The 23550-nt window shown below is 37.8% G+C and overlaps 1 protein-coding gene across 1 annotated transcript in view; it reads left to right on the top strand.

Annotated features, from left to right (window-relative positions):
* LOC139734737 (mesenchyme-specific cell surface glycoprotein-like) overlaps positions 1–23550 on the top strand; it is a 64020-nt gene that overhangs the window by 35272 nt on the left and 5198 nt on the right. Inside the window, exons 3-9 of the mRNA XM_071645531.1 lie at positions 12918–13139; positions 14248–14446; positions 15391–15514; positions 18069–18183; positions 20172–20333; positions 21863–21922; positions 23152–23396. Coding sequence (XP_071501632.1) covers positions 12918–13139; positions 14248–14446; positions 15391–15514; positions 18069–18183; positions 20172–20333; positions 21863–21922; positions 23152–23396 — 1127 coding nt within the window. The remainder of the gene's footprint in view (positions 1–12917; positions 13140–14247; positions 14447–15390; positions 15515–18068; positions 18184–20171; positions 20334–21862; positions 21923–23151; positions 23397–23550) is intronic.

Genomic DNA, 23550 nt, shown 5'->3' on the forward strand with positions numbered 1-23550 from the left:
ACTGGCTGTATTGGTTTTACTCCACCGATATGAAAGTACATTATAGAGCCTGATTTTCTATATGTATGTGACGATGTGCACGTGAAAATCAGTCAAACTATGTTGTTTTCCATGTACTGGTTTTTGTTTTTGTGCTTGCGTCCACGGTTGCATTTTTTTTTCTTTGAGGGTTTCTCTTCAATTGGTCTTCATACTGTACCTCTTTCGGCATGCCTTCTCTCTTATTATGTTGCTTCTTCTTTTCTCTATACATTTTGAAGAAAACTAGTTTTCACGCATTGAGCGTATCTCCGTATCCGTAAAATTTGTCATTGTCCTGCCGTATTTTGGAGGATGTTTTGGTTCTTGTAGCTTTCCGGCTATAAATAGCGTGTAAATAACATTGGCTATGGGAACAGTAAATGTCTCTAACTACGTACTCTCGAATTAGCGACCAGAATCGTTGCGAACGTCAAGAATATTTATCTTATTTCTTTTGGCCAAAAACAAAAACAAAATCAAAACAAACAAAAAAGAACCATCGACAGTCGATTGGTGTATTATAGAAATTGTTTACTCAACCACGCAAAATGATCAATAATTATTTATCATTTCATGATAACAAAAATCGAAGCTGTATCGTTTATCGCCAAGCAATGATGCAGACACAATCCCTACAGCACAGTCTCGATAAAGTAGAACAGAATTCGATCAGTAATTCGTAGACAGCCAATATCAAATTCGCAAACGGGTTTTCTTGTTTGATTTTGATTTCAACTGTTTAGGAAGCTCGAAACCTATAATTTGATAGGTTTCCAAACATTCATCGCTCAGTGAGACACAGAATTAAAGTATATTTACGCATTTATGTTATTTGTTGAGCTTTGCTTATCGTTTATCCTACCTCTTATAGAAACGTGTTATTTTCCCCGAGTCGCAGGTGAAGAGGAAAATGTTCAAACTCAAGCAAATCCATCAAAGTTATTGTTACGTAGGACTTTAGATAAGAGAGAGAGGGATAGAGAGAGAGAGGATGCAAAGTAACATCAAACTATTTGTTAGCATGCAGATTTTGAAAACTTCAAACTCAGATCCCGCTGTTCAGTCCTTGGAGTAAAACAGTGTTGGAGATCACACAAAAAAAGAAAGAAAGAAATGTCGGATGATGCTGCTTCATGAAAACTGTGTCACAACGCAATGAAGGTACGAATTCAAGTACGGAACTAACATCCATCGGCTATTATAAACCAATGAAGGAACTTCAACAGTAGAGTGATCGATGTTATGATTTCCATGAACGTTCAAAATAATTCTGATGGTTACAAATCGCTCGGTATGAAACCTATATTGGCAGGCGCTATAGAGATTTCTGACGCCATGTGAAAGTATGGAATGTGCCGTTGAATAATGTCATATTCAGATAATCAAATGTTTCACGGCGAATGAGACTAAAGACAATCAAAGACAGCAAACATTGAAAAAGCATACCAGCAATGTAAAACGTGATTTTATACTTGTCGGCACCTACAGTTTTGTCTTCTTGTCACCAATTTTGCTATGCAGATCAGGACTACTGTCAGGGGGCTTTTGATTCTTTTTAAGTGTTATTTGTACCGTAATGATTTTGTTGAATGTAATTGCATTGTTCGCTCCTTCATCATGATATGTGTAAAGCTGCCTTTCCTTTCACTGTTTATCTGTGTCATGTTTTAGTGTCTTGTCTCAATTCGTTGTTATTTTCGCTGTTCTGATCGGGCTTTTGGAAATTTCAAATCTGACTGAATTCATTCGTTTGCAAGATTCAATTACTTCACAACTCTGGCCGCATAGTTCACAAGTACAGCGCTATTGAACTTTACTATTTCAAAGTGAGATGATCGTTTCGAGAATGAGAGGGCTCCTCCCAACGTAGCGCTATTTTACCGAATCATGAAATGAATGGTGAGCTTTTCAGTTGCACGCACATGGCTTCAAACACCAGCGCTGGGCTTACAAGCACGTGGTGTGCTGCTCCGAGCGACTGACCTCGTGGTGCTGAGATTGAACTGGTTTTCTAGCCAAACCCACTTTACTTTGATTTCTCTGGATTGGCAATAAACACAAAAGTGGTATACTACCGTGAATTAACTTTGTTATAATATTTTGGTAATGTTGTGATCGGATGGACAGTGGCTGGCAATAGGTTGATCGGATCAACATTCTTGATTGATACAGCGTTAGACAAATAAAAACCGGAAGGCGTGTGCACTTTTATCGGTCAGATCACGGCAGCATCTTCGCTTTCGATCAGGAGTCATGTTCATCCTTCAAGCTGCCCCTAGCAACCGCTAGTGTGTATTGTACTCAATCAGTACTCGGATGATCTCCGCCGTTACCAAGGAATTGCGCGCGCACAAATCCTCGCTGACAAAGGCCTGCCGATTTCAATAGAGTGCGCCCGCCCGTAGTCCGCATAGACAAAAGAAGGATTAGAGGGTGCTTCCTTCTCAAGTGGACAAAAGACACTTTCCAGGGCCCGGGACAATTAGTTTAGTTTCAAATACAGGATCTGGGACTAAAGGACTCAGATTTGGGAATGAATTACTGAGGCAGAAAGAGAAATTGCTAAGACAAAATAAACCGCTTGTATCTTTGGAATCATACAATTCTAGAAGACAATTTTGCTATCATTTGAAACGGGAGATGTAGCTCTAAAACTTTCTCACAGAGTCAAGGGAGCGTTCTATTGAAGAAAAACCACGACTAACTCTTTCTTTTCATACTACACAAAAAATTCCAATAATTTTTTGATGATATTATTCATTTCTGCAATATTTCAAGTTCAGATAGATATTACGGAAAACTGACTACATGGCACGAAAGAACAATCATTTCATGATATTTGTTGTGTAGAACTCAATTCAAAACAGTCGATAGTTTGAAAGATATGGCAGTTTTAAATTACATTGTCAGTCCAGTTTCGATACATTCTGGCCTTAAGTAAAAACCTCTGGCACGTTAGGGGTTTTGGGCCTGGCACATTAAGAGTTAAGTTTTTGGTTAAAACACGAGTAGGCCATAATATATAATCCTACTGTAATTGACTTATGGCTTATGACATCACAAGGTGACATTTGCATATTCGCATGAACTATTTGGTAGAGTTTTGCAAAGAATAGCAAATTTTCAACATTTCATAACTTTGCTACTTTAAATCTGATGTTGATCAACTTTCTACTATTGTGCTTGTAAATTTTTACTCGTTCTTCTCAGACAAACATGGAATTGGCCTTGAATTACCCTTTGTTTGTTTGTTTTATTTCCGTCATAACATACATACAGATATAAAAGACAACATATAAGGTACAAGGAAAATGATACATCATGCATAAAATGAAACATACATACATGGCAAATGAATAGTGTGACACATCATCGATATACAAAAAGAATAGAATGTAGGATTATATAAAGATAACGGCTGGATAGCCCATAATCAGCTGCACTTTTCTGGTGCCGCTGGTATTCCATGGGGACCAGTTATAAAGGGGTATGAGAAAGAAAGAAAAAAGAGTAGAAGATATTACATATTAAATAAATACAAAAGTATAATAATCTCATGAAATATTAATTTATAATGCAATATTGTACAAAATCTCAAGGCAAAATACACTTTCTTGAAAAGTGTAGATACATTTCTTGTGTATCAGAAATATATATATATATATATATAAATAAGTTGACACAGATGGGATTAAACCAATTCAAAAAGGGACCGTTTAAAATCCTTCAATGACTTACAGTCACGTACAGCATGCGGAAAGCTTTTATATAGTTTGGCTCCCCTGTAGAAAAATGCACGTTTGCAAAAGTTTGTCCGAGGTTTTGGAAGGCTGAGGTTACTGTGCCGAAATTGGTAGGGTTTAGGGGAATAGAATATATTTTCGTGTAAATTGGTAGGTGTTAAATTATTCAAAATCTTGAAAATCATTACTCCGATGTGAAAATTTTGATGGGATTTTGACGTTTCCCACTGTAATATATCATGCATTGACCTGACAGAAAAATGTGATTTAGGATTAATCTTCAGAATAATTCTTCCTGCTCAATTTTGTAGTTCTTGCAGTTGATTTATATTTTTTCACAATAGGATTCCCCAAATAACATTGCGTAACATTGCATCATATTCAAAGAATTTCTGTTTATGAAATATGTCAAACGACGAAGGAAAGAAATCATACGGCCTACTTTTTCACACAGATAATATACATGAACGTCCCATCTGAGTTCTTCATCAATACAATCCTAGGTATTTCAAACTTTTAACCTGATTAATTTCATATCTTTTTATACTCAAATCCAAACTGTTATATCTTTTCAACATACATCTATTACCAATTAACATACTCACAGTTTTATCATAATTAATTTTCAATTTGTTCTTACATATCCAATTATCTAAAACAAATAATTCCTTATTCAAAATTGTTTGTACTTTTTGTGGGTCTTTATGAGAAAAATGAATAACGGTATCATCCGCATATAAATGCACATTACATGAATTAAATATGGAAGGTAGGTCGTTGATAAATATAATAAACAACAATGGACCCAATATCGATCCCTGTGGCACACCGAGCTTAATATCCAGTTCTTCGGAGGTACAATTACCTATATTAGTTACTATTTTTCTCTCAGATAAATAATTTTCAAACCATTTAAGGGTGGGACCGTTAATACCTATTGTGCCTCGTATAAGGTCTCCCAACAATGTGACGGATGTCATTTTTAAGTTCAATTTACTTTCGTTTTTTTAATAGAAAAAAAAAAGACATGGAATGTAACAAAAGAAGATGATACATGATATCTAGCTTGGATGCGCAGTAAGATTTGGTGGTCAATTATATCATATCAAATTTAAATCAAAGTAAATATGCTACAGAAATACGATGTAGGTCCCATCGGAAATCTATAGTGTAAAGAGCAAAATTAAGGAGCATAGGTACAGCTTACGACCGAATTCAGGACAAAATGGCAAAATATGGGGGGGGTGGGGTGTAGACAACTCTTTTAAAAAATACAAGAGAACAAACAGACCACATGCTGCAGTAAAATCAGCGGTTGTTATGATAACAATATTGACAGTGGTTTAATAGTGCCATTGAGACACTCTGGAAAAACAACACATTTTGACAGATAAATGCCGATCAACGCCTGAACAGAATTGATATAGGTGGAACTTATCACGACGGTAATTGGCAAATACATTTAGACCATACACTTAGACCATATGCCTTAACAGTGACATTGAATAAGATGTGTCATAGTTATGAATGGCCATCAAGAAAATAATTGCATTTCTTTTTTAAACAAAGGGTATTTCATATAATGGTGTCATTTAAATTAAACAAACGGTGAACATTCGTTTTCCGCATTTCCAAAGAGACAATTCAACTACATTCACACATTCTTCGTGTTTTTTTGTTTTTGTTTTCACGCTTGAGTGATTCGTTTTGAGATTGCCGAGACATCATTCCATTGTATTTCATCAGCGCAAGACCTGTTTTTGTATTCTATAAGTACAATCATGACAATGGTGCCCACTGTGCATTTTTGACAAACAGCAGAGCGGAAGACTTGTTCTATGCTCAAAGTACATTTTTTACCTTGCGCTAGAAATCGTTCAACCATGACAAATGGAAGGTAAAATTGTCTTTATTTTCGAAATATGAAACTGTAGGCAAAAAGCTTTTGTATTAATACAGGACTTCAGGGCTTCTGCTATTACACTTATCATATGCTTATAATATGCTTCTACATATTATCATATAAATTGACTGTCTTTGACTTTATCGATTGAGGTCAGAATTACAGCAGGGAAAATCCCCTGGATGCACCGATACAGAATGATGAATTAAATTGGAAAGGAGAGAGTGGTGACTTGTTGAGACCTGTGGAGAGTGGTGACTTGTATGTTATATTCCTACAATGTCGTATTATTTAGACAATCATTTCTGGGGCCATTGTCCTCTTCAAGCGTTTGCTTATGATGATGGTCTCCTGAATTTCTGTACATCAAGAGTTGCCCGATTTGTCTTTGAACAATAGATATACGGGAACTTATGTTTGCATAGATGTATGCATAAAGTAATTTCTTTATTTTCATTTTCGCATTGTGTCAGAAAAAAAATGTTGGATATTTGAATTAATCATTAAATTGTTTTAGCTGTCAGATTCAAATTATACTATGCTCAATTAGTTCGTTCAATTGACTTTGTATTTCATTTATTTATGAAAAGAAATTCAGATATAAAATCAAAATCAAAATCAAATCAAAATCATCTCTTGATCAATTGTTTCCACGTCTGAACGATGACAAAGTATAGCAAGTCGTCAGTCTATCATGGCAACTGACTGTTACGCAAATAAATTCAATGGAATTTGTCAATGCATGAAGGGACTCCATGATCGTAAGCCTTGAAATATTTCCGTTGTAGAATTTATCAGTATGGTGCCTATAGAAATCATAATTCCGTCAAAATGATAAGAAAACAATAGGCAGTGCTCTCTGTCAGAAACTGAAATAATTATCAACCTCCCCTCCCCCCGCCCCCCCCCAAAAAAAAAACACCCCAAAACAGAACAAAAGAACAAATAAAGATGATTCCGGAACCATCCCCTCAATGTTAACCAAACAAACAAACAAACAAACAAACAAACAAACAAACAAAAAAAGTCAAAATATTCCCGCTGCGATAACAATAAAATCTCAACATTATAACAGTCAAAAGCACTCCTCCCCCGGGAAAACAGAAAGCACCGCTCACCATTAGAAACTGCAGTGCTGAAAAAAACAACAACAACGCAGAAGAATAACAAAGAAGAAACCGTTGTGTGCAAGAAAGATGATTACGGAAACCTCCCCTCCCCTTCACAAAAACAACAACAACAACAATAATGATAAAAAACAAACAAAGAAACAAACAAATGAAACAAAAAAATCATAATACTCCCACTGTGTAAACAAGTAGAGCTCGCCATGAGAGCAGTCAGGGAATAACTTCTCCCCCCAACTCACAGACAGACACACACGCACATACACACACACACACACACACACACATACATACAAACTGAAAAGAATTTTTTTTTGGTATTATTTATTATTTTCAAAAATCACACATAAATCTCTCTAGAGAGGTTAAATAATCAAGAAAAAGTTAAACCATAATATTACGTGTGAAAGTAACAGAATGCCCTAACTGAGATCACAAAGAATCCTCAGATCCAGACAATGCCTAGTAAAGGGTAAAGGAATTACTACGTAGCGTTGAGTATTCGATATTGTCTGTTCGGTGGTATCGCAGTTGCAAACTTCCAATAGGTCAACTGACATGAAATTAACTTAGGAAGGGGAAAAAAAGAAGAAGAAAAAAAAGAACAAAAAAGGGGGAAATGAGACTATGGTACAACACGCGCCATCGTGGACACAAGCATACTGTACTTCATGATTAAATGCAATAACAAAACAATACAACGCTCCCTGGTTTGAAATTGCGATTGATTGGGTGCATATGCCGGCGTATGAATGCATAGGAACGGATATAAAAAAAGAGAAAGAGAATAGACTCACTGTTACTGGTACAATAAAATAAATATCTGAGGTAAACTTATGTTAGACGGATTGTTTTCCTTAAAAGATGATTTCTGTGCGATATCTTAATACTTGTAAAAACAAACAAACAAACAAACAAACAAACAAACGACTTGATTGAGAGAATGAAACCGAATCTAATTTGGTTGTATATCATAAGATTTCAACAGAAAGAATTTTAATTTGTTCTTAAAAGAATTCAAAGTTTGTGCTGCTATTATGTCGTTGGGAAGTGAGTTCCAATACTTAGGCCCCTCGTAGATGAAGGTTTGCTGAGCCAGCAAAGTCCTAAAAAATGGTAAATGAAATTCGTTGGATTGCCTTGTAGGATAATTATGAACAGATTGATTTTTTGAAAACATTGATTCAAATATATATGGAAGATTATTCTTATTGTAATTATACATAAATTGTCCTAAATTAAACAAATACAAATCTTTAATTTTAAATATTTTGTTTTCAAAAAATAACGGATCAGTATGAGACAAATATGCAGTGTGACATATAATACGCAGTGACTTCTTTTGTAGCAGAAGTAATTTATCCAAAAGAGTTTGATATGTATTTCCCCATACAAGAATACCGTAATTTAAATAAGGCAATATGAGGGATGAATATAATGTAAGCAGGGACGACAAAGGAAGACAAAATTTAATCTTGTTGATTATACCGATGTTTCGAGAAATAATCTTACATATACTATCAATATGAAATTTCCATGAAAGCTTATTATCAACTGTTATTCCCAGAAATTTGATATAAGAAACATTTTCCAGTGGTGTGCCATCAGAAATAATATCAGGAGGTAGTGCCTCAATGGAGTTGCTGAAAAGCATATATTTTGTTTTTTGAAGATTGAGAGATAATTTATTAGCTTTTATCCATTGAGCAACTTTTTCTAATTCAAAATTTAATGTCTTTACTAGGGTAAAAGGATTATTATGCGAAAAAAAAAAACAAATTTGAATCATCCGCAAAGAGAATGAAAGAAAGAATATCTGATGATTTACAGAATTCATTCATATAAATAAGAAACAGAAGCGGACCTAATAAACTTCCCTGTGGGACCCCACATTTAACATTTAACATTTGTGAATTGCAACCATTTAAAGAGACATATTGCTTCCTGTTCAAGAGGTAGCTCCTGAACCACTCCAAGGCCTTCCCACGGACTACGTAATGTTGCAGTTTATTAAGTAAAATATCATGATTAATGGGGTCAAAGGCCTTGGAGAAGTCCAGGAACAAACCTATGAGATGTGGAGATTTGTCGATAGCATGTGCTACTTTTTCAACAAAACTCAATAATGCATGTGAGGTGCTATGTTTTTCTCTAAAACCAAACTGAGTATTTGAGAGTATATTATTGAATTTCAAAAAAGTAAGAGTTCTTTTGTAAACAATTTTTTCAAGAATTTTGGACAATGTACATAACAAAGAAATTGGTCTATAATTATTAACATCTAATTTGTCACCTTTTTTAAACAAAGGGATGACTTTTGCTATTTTCATACTTTCAGGAACAATACCATAAAAAAGAGATAAATTGAATATATGAGATAAAGGATCCGCAATTGAAGATATTACCCCCTTCAGCAGAAAATTACTGATGTCATCGTGTCCAGCACTTTTTTTGGAACGAAAATCAGAAACAATATTGATTATCTCCTGACTATATGTTGGACTAAAAAACATTGAGTTTAAATTTGGTGGACCTAAAAATTCAGAAAAATGTTTATTTGAAGATGGAATTTTGCTTGCAAGATTTTCCCCAATGGAAGAAAAATGATTATTTAGAATATTACAAATATAATGAGGATCTTCATGAATTTTATCATCAGATCTAATTTTAGTAATATTCGACTTGTTATTTGATATATTCATTGCTTGCTTTAAAACTTTCCATGTATTTTGCATATCATGCTTATAAAATTGTAACTGCTTAGTATAATATTTTTTCTTTTCAATACGTATAATTTTCGTCAAAGTATTTTTATAACTAGTATATTTCAGTTTTGATTGCTCAGTAGGTTTCATTTTAAATTTGTAATATGAATTATTCTTTCTATTTATTGAACGCAAAAGTGACTTAGAAATCCAAGGTAACCTGGGTACCTTTTTATAGTTGGATGACTTTTCTCTTCGTTTTGGAATATGAATGTCCAAGAGTTGAGTAAAAATATGCATAAAATATTCAAATGACAAATTCACATCATTTGAGTCAAAAATAGACGACCAGTCTGTCCTGTCTATTAAAACTGGCACCCAGACTGGCTACATTTTCATGTGTAATTCTTCGTCTAAATAAAGAACTAGATTTATTATCAATAATATCATTTAAAAAGAAACTAGTCGAAATGGGGAAGTGATCTGTAATATCTGAAAGTAATATAAGAGAATCAGGAGAAGGCAGAATATTAGAAAAAATATTATCAATAAGGGAGGCGGATTCATTAACTATACGCGTGGGCTTAGATATCAAAGGTAAGAAAGAAGCAGATAGAAATATTTTCATAAAATCTTGTGAGATTGTATTTTGTTTCAATAAATCTATATTAAAATCTCCCATTATGAAACTTTTTTTATAAATAAAAACTGGATCCTTCATTAAATTCGCAAAATATTCCAAAAATGATTTCATATTCGCACTGGGTGGTCTATACATTACACCTATGATTATATTTCTACTGCCAGGGACTGTAATTTCAATGAAAAGAGATTCAATAACTTCAGTCATACAGTTGAGCTCTTAACGAACTATATAATCATACTTTTGTGAAACATATAAAGCAACGCCCCACCCGCCCTAATTTGCCTGTTATTAACTACAAAATCATATCCGTCGAGGGCGAAAGGAAGACTTAAATCATTGGAAAGCCAGGTTTCGGTTAAACCTATTATCGAAAATTTTTTCCTGATGGGATCATCTAAAAGTAACCCCAGTTCTTCAAAATGTTTATTAATACTCCTAATATTAAGATGTATGAGTGAAAAAAGGGTGTGATCATATTCCTTGACAACATTATTAAACTGGTTTAGAGTAAGATATTCAGAAGATGGGCTTTGCAATTGGTTTTCTATATCACAGTCATAATGAAATTCTTTCGACGATGTATTAAAACTATCTGAAACACAATTATCGAAAAACATATTATTTTGATCAATATTTACTTCTCTTTCTGCCAAAGAAGGTCCTACCGTATCGAAAAAATCATCATCAGTAATTGAATTGAATGCAGTGTCTATTGGATTGTGTAGTACAGGGTGAGCGTGATTGCCATTGCTTGTGTCCACGAGGGCACCTGTCGAGTGCAGCATAGGGGATTTTGACATATTGAATGTCTGTGATGTACGAGACTAAAAAGAAAGAAAATGCTACATCTTAGTTGGAAACAGAGTCAATGTAACATTAATCCCATACACGAGGTACCACATATATTACAGAATAACGTATTAACAATTATCTAAGAGCGTCTTCAGCCTTGCTCTACTATATAATAGGAAATAGAATACACCAGTTAAGAAATCAGGTTACAGAAGGAAAAAGAAAAAATAAACTAGGTAAAATGTCCCTTGACATTTATGAGTATATATTACATTAACCATTTTCAGAGAGTGATAGAAAAAAAAAGAGGAAAAAATAAAACACCTCTCCTATACCAGATGCAGACATCTTGAATTGAATAATTTACATTCACAAATTTATGTACATGGGATGACATAGATACAACACTGGTTGAATGCGAATGGGTGAATGCCCACCATTGTATGGTCACAGCGCGAACGGTCAATAACCACCAGCATGGCGCCCCCTGCCACGCCCCGCCGATGAGGTAAGGGATCGCCAAGCAGTACCTCAATGAAGGCGCCAACAAACAACCACGTGACGGGGAGGCGCCATGCTTCGGACTGCAATATACAATGAAACAATAGAACGCAATCATCACCTGTGTATTACACTTGGGTGTCACAAATATAGCATATTCAGCTTTGTGTACACAGTATAAACGCGCAGATGAAGGAATGAGAAAAAGTGAGTTAATTGTATAGGGAAACGTAGGTCAGTAACCACCAGCATGGTGCCCTCTGCCACGCCCCGCCGATGAGGCAGGAGACCGCCAAGCAGTACCTCAATAAAGGCGCCAACAAACAACCACGTGACAGGGAGGCGTCACGCTTCGGACTGCATTAATGAAACAATAGAACACAATCATTACCTATGCATTACACCTAGGTGTCACAAGTACCATAATATGCAGCTCTGTGTACACCGTATAAACACGTATGTTTTAAATCATCCTACTATCCTGTTATAAAACGTCATGTTACGAAATTTTGACTCCCGCTTACCTCTAGTGATAAGGACAGACAATGTCCAATTTACCATGAGCGTCTGTGAAATTTCATACTGAGTTAAAGAAATGCACTGGTATGTATGACATTTACAGTCATCACCTGTGAATTACACTTTGGTGTCACTATAGAAGCGTAAACAGCTTTGTGTACAGTAAAACGCGGTCATGGGTGATACAATTCAAGAAGAAATTTCAGACTGGCATTATAAAGAATTGACCCAATATAACACAGACATTAAGGCATGTGTTTTTCAATCAAAAGGGAAGTTACAGACTGTAAATCATAAAGAATGTACATTATTCCTGCATAAACAAATACTATACAAATGAGTAAAACAATGACCCTTTAATATCGCCCGTTGAGAACATGGTAGATACACATCAAAGTGATGGCTCAAAAGAATGAAGACCTGAGACACAACACAGAATTGACACATTGTAACTCTACCGTATATCCCTTCTTCGAAAATGCACTGTATCTTGAAAGCTTCTCTGACATATTAATTGTAAGCGAAAAAAAAAGGAAAAAAAAAGAATCAACTCATGGAATTCTTTTGATGCATAAACATAAGTTTCAACAGATTACATATGAAGTTATCAAAATCGCCTCAATCTTCTCATAGCATTCTTATTCAGTGTGTGTGTGCGTGTGTGTGTGTGTGTGTCTGCCTGTGTGTGTTTTAATAATTTCACTCGGGTGAATGGGCTTTCTTTTTGTTTTGGACAGTTATATAGGTACTGCTAATAGTTATATAGGAAAGGCAGGTTAGGAGGAGTCGCTTGGGGACGGGTTGCTACTTTCAGATATGACATGCTTCAACCTTTTTTTATTGTTGAACTGTGCTATTTTCAATGAATTTGCTACAATGAAAAATGAAAATGTGTTTCAATCATGCTGTATAATCGAGACAACATCTTCAATTTACATACCCGTGGTTCTCGTTCTCAAGGTGATTATTTCGTTCAGATCGTGGATGTCTCGAACCCAAGTGAGCCGAACATCATTCACCGCCACGCCCTCGACAGCCCATCGAACGACATCGAGGTCTGCGGCGACATCGTAGGCTACGTCCAGAACGGTGCCACGTACCGGGTCGACACCGGCACACTCAGTCTCTACAACCTTTACGACGTCGAAAATGGCAACTGGAGTCGGCTCTTTGAAATTCCAGGTGAGAGTTTATCTGTCAACTACTAAAAATCACGATTTCCAAAGGATATGGCCTACCCGATTCCCATATTCAAAGAGTTTGACATTCAACAATCTACCCAATAGATAAGTCATTAGACGTGACACTGCGTCACAAAAAAGAAAAACAACAGTTAGAGTTTTTGTGTTGTAACTTGAAGGATTAATCCCACTTTTTACTTAGATAGCTATAGTAGTGCCCAAAGGATTAGTATATGGCATACCCAGTTTCCAAAACCAAACAGGAAATTCCCTTTCATTTTAGCCCTATCAGAGTTTCTAAATCCGTCAAGCAATGTTGGAATTGGCAGTGCAACCATTGGTATCAGTGCCCCCTAAAAAACTGATTTTGTTGTTATGTATTAAATGATTTTATGCAGATATAATATCATACAGTCCCATCTTATCCTTGTCAGATTTGAGATACGAAAAGAAAACCAAAGATGCTGATCTAATGGTTACAGTTCATTATTCCGGAGGTTCTCTCATCCAAAAATGCAATAAGATTGGTTATTCCGAAGGTTCGGCAATCCAAAAATGAAAATATGTATGGTTTGTTCAATTCGGAAAGTTCGTTAATCCGAAAAATGATGTTCGATGATCCCGAGGTTCGTCAGTCCGAAAACGAAATATGCTGATCGCAATTACAAAGGTTCCTTAGTATACGTACCTTCTTTTTATTTTCGGATTAGCGAAGCTTATTACATTTTCAGATTAACCCGTTCCATACGGGAACCCGGTGACCTGTGTATTAAGTCTATGGGGATTTCAGAATTTAGTACGGAGCGGGTTAAAGATCCTTCGGAATAACGAACCTAATTTCAATGTGGGAGAAAGCCCACGGAATAATGCGAGTATCACCCAAATGTAATGATGACTACACTTTAAGTAAAAATAGGCTCAACTTTTCACATGTATACCAGTGTCACACTGGGCACACATTTACTGGTGTAACTTTGCACCTTTAAGTAAGCACCTTTTATGGTGCTCGCAGTGTGACATTGGTAAAGGTGCAAAGTTGAACCTATTTTCCTTAGAGTGTAGATAAAAACACTTCAGCAATCCCCCGTCTTTCTCCCTTGTTCATCCAGTGGGCAGTATCCCCGACATGCTGTATTTTACGAAGGACTGCCAAACGATAGTCGTGGTCAACGAGGGCGAATACGGGGTCACGGCGGACCCTGACGTGTACGTGGATCCTGAGGGTTTGGTATCCATCATCCGGCTCGACCAAGACTTAGCCAACGGCTACCGCATCACCAACCTCAACTTTACGAGGTTCAATGAAGAGTACGTAAAACAGCGCTCTAGAACTGACAAGACAAAATAGGTCTCTTGTCTTTTAGTAATCTGGACCAGGCCGATAGAGCGCCATCACTTTTTCCTGCCATATTATATAGACACTGAAATAAATCTCGAAAAAAAAAATAGAGAGATAAAGATATATTAACAGACATGCTAAAAACTCATTATGCTTTGCTGATGAAGGTATATTCCACTGGTATAGAAAATACACCTTATTCGGAGGCTGCACATGCTTTCTTTTTGATTAAGAGAGGTTACATTTTCCATTTCTGCTTAGACTCCGAATTTACATGAGATTTTCGACTGGGCATAATCGTAGTATTTTCTTATGCTCCTCTTCCAAATTGCAGAACCAGAGAAAAATGAGTTAGCCTGCTTAGATATGAAACACGATAGATATTAAATATCTAATGCATTTTATTCATATTAATTTTTAACCTGTGTGTATAAAAATCACTGAAATTATCTTACAGATATGAGACCTATAGAATGATACAGTTGAAGGTGTCTTTTACGTAATTATACTGACAATTCCTATACATGTCAACTACTATTGACCAGTTGCATCTCTAGTTGCTTATGTGGTTGTCACACCCATGTTCCGTGTGGAACAATGGGCTATGAAACAAACAAACAAACAAACAAACAAACAAACAAATGGCTTCATAACTCTCTTCTTGAAGTGGAACTTCCTCTATTCTCCTTCGTTGGTTTTTACGCGATGTGAGATTAAAAAAAAGGAGAAAAGGAGTGGAGTGCATAATAATCACTGATAACAATTTGATATAATGGAATTAAGAAGGCAAAGATATTCACAGTGGTAAAACTAATCGTTATACAGGTCAAGATACACAAAAGATACCAGTCAAATGGATTACTATTCTGGTGGAAGAACTACCAGTGATCATTTTTGTGCTTTTCCCTCACAGTGCAGCATCCTATGAAGCGAGGGGTGTGAGGTACCTCTACAAAAACACCACGTTTTCTCAAAACCTCGAACCGGAGTACATTGCGATCAGTAGCGACGACAGGACAGCTTACATATCCTTACAGGTGAGCATTCTTCCATCCTAACCAAGCCCCTTTCCCCACTCTTCGCCCCCTCCCCCTTCCCTATCCTCATTCATTATTTTCATCTCCCGCTCTGCTCTTTCTTACGGACGTTGTGAGTGTGGCATAGAAGAAGAGGTATTTCCTCGCCTTCGAGACCTTTTCGGGGTCTGACCAAAGAGACGCTCGCCTAGTAGGCCTACCTCCTTGGTCTGACAAAAGGGATATCCGAGATCTCGATCATATGGTACGAGATGGCGAGATGGTGAGATAGCGAGATGACGAATTGACGAGATGGCGAGATGGCGAGATGGCGAGTTGTGAGATTTCGCCTCTGAGAGTTTGAGAAAACAAATAAGTTTTGTTGTGGGATCCCATCTTCTTTGCGAAAAGGTCCGAGAAACACAGGAAAATATATCGTCTGCCACGTCTGCAATGCATGTCCCTCTTTGTGAATCCACCCCAATACATAATAATTATTTTACCCCTTACCTCTCCTGGAATGTGTCTTCACTGGCGAGATGCTACCAGGTCTTTTAGCATTATTGTGACTTCACGAGTTAAATTTCCGAATATATGAATGAACACATGTACAGAAAAATATAGGCCTTTATATCTGTGTGTGGGTGTGAGTGTGTGCGTGTGCGTGTGTTTGTGTGTGTGTGTGTGTGTGCGTCTGTAATACAAATACATCCATACAGTCATGTATTTTTGTAAAAAAAAGAGAGGGGAGGGGATGATGACTTTAAAGGCATTAATTTCCATGTGAAGATGAACAAAAACCCAGCTTTAGTGCTTCAACATAGTTCTAAAATGTGAGTTAGGGATAGAAACAACCGATGTAGACATGAAAATCAGTATAATCAACGTTAAGTATTGTTAAATAAACAAAATGTGAACAATGCACATAATAACAGTGTTTCTGATATAAACCGTCTACAGTTATGGTTATTGAGAAAAAAAAATATATTTCCTCATATGTTAGGCTTTGTTGTTTTTGTGATACATTACACATTATGCATCAAATGGCATAATTCGAACATCTTTAAATCACAATTCTTAGTGGTAAACAATACGTTTAATCCGAACTCGAAGACAATACAATTATTCGACATATTCATTCACATGTTATGATAATCATTACGTTGGTGTGATTAAGTCTTAGACGAACAAATGGACACAGATATTGGAAACATTACTTCTTCCCCGCTTCTCTTCTCCTCCCCCCTCCCCAACCGTCCCTCCAATTTCCATACCTCCATTCCCTTTCCCTTTCGTCAATGAAAGACAGGAGTCCCAACATGCACTTACCGCGACCCTACAATTCACCAATTCACGGCGCGCCTTGCAAAAATGTGAATTCATTGGTCCTGACACTCGAAAACGGAATCTAAATGGCGCTCCGTGGAAGATCGCACGAGTCGGGCGATCAGCGGGGAGGTGGTCTCCTTCCATGTTAATGCCATCTCAATAATCCGCCAATTTAGGCTTGATTCAAGCACGCCGCCAAATCTGACAAGCCTGTCTTCACAAATAACAGTCAGGGGCCTTGTGTGAGCTACGAGCGAGACAGACCTCAATTGTGTGCCGTGTCACGACACGGGGAGAAAAATCCGTCAACATGTTTAATAATAGGAAGCTAATAATGTCTTTTTACCGTATGCTAAGACGCATCAACCTTGACCGACACACCCGGAAGAGAAGGAGGGAGAGAGAGAAGGTGTGCGTGTGTGTGTGTGTGTGTGTGTGTGTGTGTGTGTGTGTGTGTGTGTGTGTGTGTGAGTGTGAGTGGCGGGGGGGGGGGGGATAAAAATAGGAACATGAAACGACAACCCTTCGAAGGATAACGTTAATGTGAACCACACCAATCTGCATTAACAAAGAATCGATTCGAAACTGTCCACATCAACACAAGACGATGTCCAGTGCTATTACGCATTCGCGGCTGTATACGAGTACGTATGTCACGAAAGATTATGAAATAATAGTGCATCGGAATTTCGATTTACTGAGTGAAAGTTGACCCTATTCTCCTTTGCAGCAGTGACAAGTTGTGTCACGTACGTACCCGGTCAACCAAAATCAGGTGCTGCAATAATACAGCCTGGTCATGATCGCTGTAAATGTATCCACTCAATAAATGGGCTTCGTTTTCTTTGCTAGTTTACATTGAAATACTGCGCAAAGCAGAATACATGCCTACACACTCACAATACTTTAAGGGGAAGTTTGGTTCCTGTACTTGTAAGGCTGTTGAAAGTTGGATGTTCGCAAGGAATCATGCGAAGTTGTAATGGTTAAAAGGACTGAATTTTGAAGTGAGTGTTTGTAATTTATATGTCATAATTATGTATGTGTGTATGTGTTGTGCATCTTCTTATACAACATGGCCATTTTACAATACTTTAAATCGTAAAACATGTCAGTGTTTGCTATTTAATAAGCATACTAATTTCTTCATTTTCTTTTAATTTTGTTGTTAAATTTAACAAAGTGTTCCGATATCATAATATACTCCTCTCGTCATATTATTTTCTTTCTTTCTCTTCCTTTCCAGGAAAATAACGCGATTGCTGTCATCGATCTCGAAAACGAGGACATTGTTGATATATACCCTCTCGGCGAGAAATCATGGAAAGATTTGAGGATTGATGCCAGTGACAGGGATGGAGGTAAATCTTTGCTGCTAGCTCTGAGTCTGATGACGACGTAAGAGATAATGATGATGATGGCGATGTTGGTGACGATGACATGTCATTAGGATGATGACGATGACGCTGCTAACGATGATGGAGGTGGTGATGATGGTGACGATGATTACGATTGTACGGGCGCACGCCACGAGCTCGACAGGAGTTATACAGCCCACGAGTCATACTGCCCACGAGTCATGTAGACTTCGAGTTATGCAGTTCACGAGCGAGACACTTTTAATGAACAAGGCCCATGAGCCCGACACTACGCAAAAAAGGCCCGCGAGCTTGACACTAGGCAAAAAATGCCCATGAGCCCGACAGTACATCACATAGTATTGTGGAGTTCGTGGACCATTTTTGCCTAGTGTCGAGCCTCTGTTATGGGCCTTATTTGCCTAGCATGGAGCTCATGGGCTTTATTTGCCCAGTGCCAAGCTGATGGGCCTGTTTTACATCGTGTCTACCTCTTGGACCTGCTTTACTTACTGTGTAACTCGTGGGCTGTATGTCTCGTGGGTGTATAACTCACGGACTTTTTTTTCTCAATGTCGAGCTCGTTGGCAGTATGACTCGTGGCTGCCGAACTGATGGGATGACGCCGATAGTACTGACAATTATGGTGTTGAGGTTAGGACAATGGAGGAGATGTGCTAAGGATAAAGAAGCTCATGATGCCGACAGTGCGATGAAGAAGCGATGATGCCGACAGTGCTGATAAAGTTATAGTTGTGGTAGTGGTGTGACGATGGCACGATGAAGAAATAAGGACGGTGACAATGTAATCAATATAATGATGGCAATGGTGAAGGCAAAGGATGACGGTGTTGATTGTTTATTTTGTTGGTTGGTTGTCTGTTTGATTGTTCTCTTTTATTTCTCCATTTTTCAACATTTATGTACAAAAACATTCTTTTTTTTCAACATTAGGCCTACTGGCTGCAACAGAATTCGCAAATTTGTTATCAACGAAGACAATGTCAAATAAAAGGAATATTCACGAAGGGCAAAATGCAGCAAACCGCACATTGTCAATAAGCCTATATTTGAAATGATTGTGGCCTGGGAATAGGGTATTGAATAAACGTGACAGGAGAAAACAAAGTGGAAAATATTGTACGAGTAATCGTGCAAAGTACGTCATGCTATGTGTGTCGTAATAATATTTAGATCTCTACGTTTCATTAAGATTTTGATAACTAACCTCTCCCTTCTTCCTCCAGAGAGCCTAAACGTAGAAGATGTAATACAAAGATATACACGTTTTCAGTGTATTCAGGATCGAGGCATGAAAAAAAGATGTAGAATACGAGTTGCAAGAAGATATTTTACACTGAGCAAATCAGAGCAATTGTTTCAAGCGAATGGATCCTAAATGCTGAAATTGTTCGACATCGTCATTTTGATACAGGACTGTCCATTAGTGGTGCTTTGAGACATAATCAAGAATTAGTTTATGCCTTAATCATTCTTTTAAAGAACATTCCTCTATGACAGAAAGTTATTTTCATCAGGCTCCAAAGAATCATTAATCAATAATTGGTAGAAGACAGTATTTCTATTTTGGAATTTTATGTTTATTGCTATTATTCTTTGGCAATCTGTTGGTCTGCCAGGACAGGGAAAAAAAAAGTCAATTTAATTGCTGTGACCGGTAGTTCTCACCATCCGAGTATTATTAGCCGCACTTCGTGTGTTAAATCACTTCACCGGGACTTCTATCTTATACTCCTTACGTAAAGTGCAGTGGCTTCTTTTCTACTTAGATATGGTACGACTCTCTTACACACGGGCCCATTAGCTTTCGGTCTCCTCCGAAAGACTTGGCAGTGATGATAAAGGTTGTATATTGGGCTGGGATTCGAACCAGAGACCTCATGCGTGGAAGTCGACCGTGGTCTTGAACCGCCTTACCGAAGTGACGTTCTTTTGACATATTACACACATTATATTTGTCACCACCACAGGCATACATCTTCGGCAGTATGATATCTACAGCTTCTACCAACCAGATGCTATTAAATATTTCGAAGTCGACGGCACCGGCTATATCGTAACTGCCAATGAGGGCGCTGGTGTAGAATACGCAGACTGGGCAGAGGAAAAACGTGGGAAGGCTCTTGTCGAAGGTATGTCACTAAACCTCTTTATAACAAAGCACAACGGAGCAACTATCCTATGAGAATATTGTCAAATTACTAAAGAGGTTGGTCAAGCTTAATAGATAGATAGATAGATAGATGGATAGATAGATAGATAGATAGATAGATAGATGAATAAATAGATAGATATTCAAATTCACGAAATTCTTCCGTCGAGATGTTTTCATTGCAACTGATTGACAAATTGCCCTACACCGACGTAAATAAGCACTGAATTGATCAGTGTTTCAGTAGTAGCCATGATAAAATATCATGGGCGTACATACTCGAGCAGGATTCGAACCTACCATCTGATCACCGGACAGGCGTCATCTCCACTAGACCACCGAGCTTTCGGCCCACAGCAAGTGTTGGTTCTGTAAAGCGTGCAGCGGGTATTGCGTAATTATTCAAATTCATGAAATTCTTCCGTCGAGATGTTTTCATTGCAACTGACTGACAAAAATTGCCCTACATCGACGTAAATAAGCACTGAATTGATCAGTGTTTTAGTAGTAGCCATGATAAAATATCATGGGCGTACATACTCGAGCAGGATTCAAACCTACGACCTAATGATCACCGGACAGGCGTCATGTGTTGGTTCTAATCCTTATAGCGTTATTGCTGTCGGGCAAAAGCTCGTTGGTCTAGTGGAGATGACGCCTGTCCGGTGATCAGGAGGTCATAGGTTCGAATCCTGCTCGAGTATGTACACCCATGATTTTTTTTTATCATGGCTACTATTAAAACACTGATCAATTCAGTGCTTATTTACGTCGATGTAGGGCAATTTGTGAATCAGTTGCAAAAGATAGATAGATAATAATTGTTTGGATATAAACTCCAAATTTTATTGTCCGAGAATGGAAATTCTTTTTGCCCAATTGATCGTGGGCCCGGCAGCCACTGAGCAGCGCCAGATCGACGTTGCTCTAACCTTTTCAACTGTTGAACGGCAAACAAGGTAGCAGCAACTCCCATCTTTTAACGTCTTTTTGTATGACGCGGCCGGGGTTTGAACCCACGACCTCCCGATTGTGAGGGCAGCCGTTCTACTCACTGAGCCAACACTATCGATAGATAGATAGATAGATAGATAGATAGATAGATAGATAGATAGATAGATAGAGCATCCTGGTCTTTTTAGATGACACGAAAGAAAGGTTGTGTAATGGAATTGATGTTCTTGATAAGAATCACAATTATGATATAAGATGGGATCATACCCTTGTCTTGAACGTATAGTCATGTTGTATAGGAAGTGTCGAAATTTTGGAGAACAGAGGGAGGTTGATCATGGAGGAAAATGTGTCTTTGGAATGACAAATTGATATGAGATAGTGTTCATAATTATACTGTAATATCGAACTGAAAGCTGAAAAAAAAACACAACAGCACATAATGATTCAAAACCATAAAGAATGCAACAATTTGTCGCAGATGGGCAATCTGCGGATTTAGGCAAATAGTTCGTTATATCATTTTTTTTATATCATTTTTCTTAATGTTTGCAGATGGTCTAGTTTGGGGTGAATCGGATCTACTCTCAGCGCTGAATGACACGGCTCAACTTGGTATGAACATGTAACTACCTCCATCGCTTCATATTGATTATTTCTGTCAGAATCATAATGTATTAAAGTTTTCATTATGCAAGTTGTATTAGCAAGCACGAAATTTACAGTATCGTGACAAACAAAAGTAGAGAATTTTCGCTGCTACTAGTGTACCCGGACACCTTCTATAAAGATGTTTGCAATAATGTTAAGTTGCAGCATTAGTTTGCATCTCCTGCGGCAACAGCTCCAAATATCAAGTACAGTGTACTATGTTTGACCTATTTACAGTGCTTATTGATAATAATGATGATATGATCATGATGATCCTAGTAGTTCCATGGTCTTAGTAATAGCCAGGGTAGTATCTACAGTGTTAGATTTATGCTCCAAGAAGGTCCAGCCATTATTGCTACCTCAGCATTGCCAGGTACGTGTATACCTATATTTACACTTTGGTCAAGAGGGACATTGCGTTCAAAACATCTTGTCCAAGGTTTATCACACGGGTGCAAGTCACGCGACCGCCACCCACGACTTTAATATTCACCCCACGAGTCATACAGCACATGAGTTCGATACTAAGCAAACAAGGCCACGAGACGTAATGTCGAACTCGTGGGCTGTTTTTACCTATTGTCGAACTCATGGTCCTTCTTTAATGTCGAACTTTTCTACTGTATGACTCGTGGATGTCGGTCTCGTAGGATGACCCCGAACCCACTGGCCACTATCAATAGCAATAACGATGACAATTCATCGCCTTATTCATCCGTCGTAGCCTGAGGGCCCGGCCATTATCATTGCACTGGCATTGATAGATACCCACTCATACACCTTGGTCGCGAGGAATCGAACTCGGGACCTTCATTTTAAAGACAAGAATCTTTTTCAGTATACCACAGTGCTTCCATGAAAGGTTCTATCAGTCCTAAAAAGTCTGTGTGAATACTGCTATCATCAGTCACTTATCTATCACTTTTCGATCTAAAAAGCTGTTGATGTAACTTAAATCGAGCCTACAAATGTGTGTGTGTGTGTGTGTGTGTGTGTGTGTGTGTGTGTGCTTTATTATTGTTTGCTTTTAGAGGGATGGGATAGTTTCGGTTGAGTATGGGATTGAGGTTCCCAACGTTTTTTTGTTTTGTTTTGTTTTGTTTTGTTTTTTAATGAGAAAGTTCGCAGTCATCACTCAGTAAATGTAGCGTGTAAGGGCCTTTCGGTTTCTCTCGCACTCACATGGGCAGGGCGGTTGAAGTTTAGCCAGTACGAGGGCGTCAACTCGTCCAGATTCAACAAGCTCGATCGTTTCTACTTCTTCGGCGGACGGAGCATATCCATCTGGCGGGCAAGCGACATGGCGCTGGTGCACGACACTGGCGACGAGATCGAGAGGCAGTCGTCGGTGCTCCTCAGTGAGGTGTTCAACGCCGACACCAAACCGATCGACGTGTCACCCAGCGAGGCGTCGGATCGAAGATCGGATGATTCTGTGGGTAGCTAACCCTTCTCGAGACTATAATAGCAAACCAAATGCCATTCACAATGTATGTCACCAAATTGCCCCTCTTCACCAGGTCCAAGTTGATCATGGCAAAAAACAATAAATAAGAGGAAATTGAGGTTATCAAACTGAAGAAAGAGAG

This window comes from Diadema antillarum, unplaced genomic scaffold, assembly GCF_040938485.1.
Source record: "Diadema antillarum isolate AM-2024a unplaced genomic scaffold, OU_Dant_1.0 seq00000546_RagTag, whole genome shotgun sequence".
Classification (NCBI taxonomy): domain Eukaryota; kingdom Metazoa; phylum Echinodermata; class Echinoidea; order Diadematoida; family Diadematidae; genus Diadema; species Diadema antillarum.